The sequence below is a fragment of the Phalaenopsis equestris genome, unplaced genomic scaffold (assembly GCF_001263595.1).
Source record: "Phalaenopsis equestris unplaced genomic scaffold, ASM126359v1 Scaffold000002, whole genome shotgun sequence".
Lineage (NCBI taxonomy): Eukaryota > Viridiplantae > Streptophyta > Magnoliopsida > Asparagales > Orchidaceae > Phalaenopsis > Phalaenopsis equestris.
Window position 1 is genome coordinate 14,575,272 of NW_018164444.1, and position 4,483 is coordinate 14,579,754.

Here is a 4,483-nt window from a genome sequence, read left to right on the forward strand (position 1 = left end):
TACGGTCACGGGAGAGGCCAAGGAAAAAGCAAGGTCTGGGGAGCGCCCTCACTGGAAAATATGCGTAAATTGGAATCCGAAAACGCAATTGTAATTTAAAAAATACAGTTTTAAATAATCTTTTCACTTATGTAGCCAACAGGCCAAAAGCCGCGCGCGCCTTTATTTCTTATATGTGAAGGCAGCACGTGCTTCTTCGCTCCGTTTTCCGGGTTTCGTCGCCGACAGAAGACCTGCAACTGTAGTGGCGCGTACTCGGTCAAAAGCTTAGTTGGATGTTCTATTCCGTGGAGCTAATATCTTGATCTAATATATCATGGATCGTCATCAACAAGAAGGATCGGTGCATGAATTGATTCGACCAGCTTTATAACATCGTAATTGTCTAGGTATGGTTTCTCGATAGATCTGTATTCTTTTTCGTGGATCTTGCTACTAGGGTTTCGAAGATGTCCGCCAGATCTGGGCAATCTTCCTACCGGGATCGTACGCAGGAGTTTCTTACAGTAGCCGAGAGATTAAGGAAGTCCGTATCATCTGCTTCAAACGCACAGAGTAGTAATGTTGGGTCGAAACTGGAGGGGCCGAAGTCGGCAGTCTCCATCCAGTCGGAATTCAACAAGAGAGCTTCGAGGATCGGGCTTGGGATTTACCAGACTTCGCAGAAGCTTGCTAAACTTACAAAATGTAAGACCATGCCTTTTCATTTCTCAGTCTTTGGTTCCTAGTTGTCTTAAGTAGACGAGATTGGTTCTTACGAGTCACTGTTTTATGTTTACCAATATTCTGAGACAATCTTTTGCATTGCTGTTATATGAACTCAAGTAGTAGTTGCTTGCTAGAGATACACGATTTTTGAGCAATTTGAATGATGGTAGATTAATTATATGTAATTGGTTTGTTTTTTGCATTCATATCATAATTACTTCGATTCATCTCTATCGGTAAAAAAATTATTCTCAACATAGAATAATAGAAACATGCATTCTTGCTGCTAATTTTCTGAAACCATTATAATTCATCAAAGCATGGAAGGAAGGATTGTGGGCAATGACATGTAAAAATTAAGAGACAAAATTTATACTAGCCATTTCTACATTCTTCTCTTCTTCTTTTTCATCATAAACATTATCGTTACTTTTATCCAAATTGTTTGGGGTCTATTTTATGAATCCTTCTCTTTCATTCATTCCTAATGCCTTTCAACTTTAGTGCAAGCAAACCTATTTTTTGGTAACTTATTTTTTGTCATGTTACCTTTGTTCTATCTATGTTATCTCCTATGTCTATAGTGGTAATTCCATTTCCCTTCTTGCTACATTTTTGCCTAAGATATATCTAATTACAAGAATATTTACATGAATCAAAGGGGGTTGCATAATTTTGTGAAATTTTTTGATTAGCTATGATTTCTTAAGTTCATTTGAAATTCTATGATTGGTTGTGTGATCATGAAAAAACTCAACTAGCTAGAAAACCATTTTTGACAAACTGATCCGCTTTTATTACAAGTGAGCCACATCTTATTTGTTGAAGTGAAATAGTGCTGGAATTGTCGAATCCACAATAAATAAAAATAGAGATAAAAGTAAAAAAAACATCAAAACAATGAATCCTCAAATTGTTGATCTTAATTTCTCAAAACTCCAGGTTATCAAATCCTTAATTCAACTAATTAGTGACTCGAGTGGTTTGCAAAGTCTTAACTTAATACTATTGGAAATGAGCGAGTAAACAAGAAAAATGAGTTTAGCCATGTCAAATCAAGTCCAGTGGACCCTATACACACTTAACCAAGAAAAAGGACTAATTATATTTAGGTGGCATCTTAGTTTTGCTAATTATCTCCAAAATGAGAAGTTTAGGTATGATTTTCATTCAAAAGCACATAGCTAAAGGTTTGAGTTTATTTTTTATTTTAAACGAGCCAAAATCAACTTTATAAATCAAGCCACTAGTGGATCTTTTGACAACTATTTAGGCTGTTTTTGAATATGTCAAAACTATGAAGTCAAGCTTTGGAAAAATTTAAGGCTAAATATAAGCCAAATCTTCTAACGCCATGGAAGGAGAAGAAATTTAAGGGAATGAGGAAAACTCTGTAATTTTCTCCCCAAACCTAGGGAGAGCAATTCCAAGTAAAAGTATGTAAGTTATTTTCAAATACAACTACAACAACAACAAACCTTTATCCCACTAAGTGGGATCGGCTACATGATCCTTTTTCTCCATTGCGTCTTATTGAGTGTCATTTTTTTATTTAATTCTAATAAATTAAGATAATTTTTTATACAATATGCCCGAGTCTTTCTAGGTATACCTTTGCCTTTCTTAACATAAGTTGAATCTAAAACATCCACTCTCATAATCGGATCATCATATGGTCAACGTTTAATTAGACCAAACCATCTAAGACAACCCTTTCTAATTTTGTCCGTCACTGGAGCTACACCAACCCTATCACGGATATATTCATTTCACATTTTGTCTCTAAGTAAAAAGCCACTCATCCACCCAATCATTATCATCTCGGCAACACTTAGTTTTATTATTCTCTTTTAAAGGCTAACATTAAGCGCTATAGAGCATTGCAGGTCTCACCACCATCTTATAAAATTTTAATTTCAGTCGAAGCGGTACTTTTCTATCACACAATAGGCCCAAAGCATTCCTCAACTTCAACCAACCAACTTGAATTCTACTAATAACATCCCCATCTATATCACCATCACTTTGAGCAATCGACCCGAGATATCTAAAGCGTTCACACCTTTTAATAATTTGATCACCCATAATTACAATTATGTCACGAGCTATTACTACTAAAATACATTTCATGTAATCAGTTTTAGTTCTGCTCAAATGAAGGCCTTTAGACTCCAATGTAGATTTTCATAATTCAAGTTTTTCCTGAGCTTTCTCTCTCAATCTTATCCACGACTCATCTTATCCACGAGAAGGATATCATCAGCAAAAACATACACCAAGGTACATGCTCCTTTAAATGTCCAGTAAGAGCATCCATAACTAAAACAAAAAGATATGGGCTTAAAACCGATCCCTAATGAAATACAACAGAAATAGGGAAATATTTGGTCCATTCTCATTCTGTTCGAACACAAGTAATAGCTCTAGTATAAATATCTTTAATGAATTGAATATAAGTCATTATCAACACCTTTTTTCTCAAGAACTCTCCAAAGGATATCTCTTGGAAACTTATCGTAAGCTTTTTCTAAATCATTTTTTTCTAAATCCATAAAAATCATATGTAGATCTTTTTATTTTCTCTGAATTTCTCCATCAAACCTCTTAATAAATGTATAGCTTCCATAGTAAACCTGCCCGACATAAATCTAAATTGATTATGAAAAATCTTGTAATACGTCTTAACCTATGCTCAATTACCCTCTCCCATAATTTTAAAGTATGACACATCAATTTAATTTCTCTATAATTTGCACACTCTTGTGCATCACCTTTATTCTTAAAAATTAGGGACCGAAATACTTTTCCTCCACTCAGACATCTTTTTAGTTTTTAAAATAATATTAAAGAGTTTAGTAAGCCAAGAAACTCTCAATTCTGCTATATATTTTCACATTTCAATTGGGATATCATCAGGTCCTACAGACTTTCCATCATTGATTTTCTTTAGAGTCTCCTCAACTTCTTTCTTACTAATGCGACGGTAAAAATGAAACATTTTATTAGTATTAACGATATTAAGATCACTAAAGTTAATTGTATTTTTAAAAAATTTCATTAAAAAGTTTATCAAAATAATGTATTCACCTATGTTGAATATCTTTTTCTAAGAAAAATATTTTTTGATTTTCATCTTTAATACACTTTACCATTAAATCTTTACTTTTTTTTCTTTTTGTTTGACTAGTTTATACATATATTTTTTATCATCTTTAGTATCCAATTTATTATAAAAATCACTAAAAGCAGAATTTTTAGCATCACAGAATGTTCTCTTAGACTCCTACGGATCATTTGATATATTTCTCAGTTTTCTAAGCTTTTACATTTGAAACAATTTTTATAACATAATTTCTTATATTTTATTATTTTTTGCACATTATTATCCACCACCAACTATTTTTATTTATGCAAACTTTTTATTTTGATTCTCTAAGTACCTCTTTGGCCACTTGTTTAGTAATGTTTGATACTTTACCCACATAGAATTTGCTTTTTCATGAACATCCCAAATCTTGAAATCTTGAATTTTACTCATAAAATCAAATTTATTTGTCTTTTATGTACCCCAATCTAATTCTATGACGATGATTCCTAATATTCTTTAATTTACAACTCTTCATCTTAAAATCTAGAACAAATAATCGATGTTGAATAATTAAACCCTCTCTTGGAATGACCTTAAAATATTTACTTTCTCGACGATCTCTTCTTCTCATAAGAAAATGATCAATTTGTGTTTTATTAGATCCATTCTTTAAAGTAATAATATGCT

At 32.7% G+C, this 4,483-nt stretch overlaps 1 protein-coding gene across 1 annotated transcript in view; it reads left to right on the forward strand.

The window, feature by feature from the left end:
* The first annotated feature begins 159 nt into the window (after positions 1 to 159).
* LOC110017969 (syntaxin-32-like) overlaps positions 160 to 4,483 on the forward strand; it is a 27,330-nt gene continuing 23,006 nt past the window's right edge. Inside the window, exons 1-2 of the mRNA XM_020715158.1 lie at positions 160 to 345; positions 440 to 687. Of these exons, the coding sequence (XP_020570817.1) occupies positions 317 to 345; positions 440 to 687 (277 nt within the window). The 5' untranslated portion in view covers positions 160 to 316. The remainder of the gene's footprint in view (positions 346 to 439; positions 688 to 4,483) is intronic.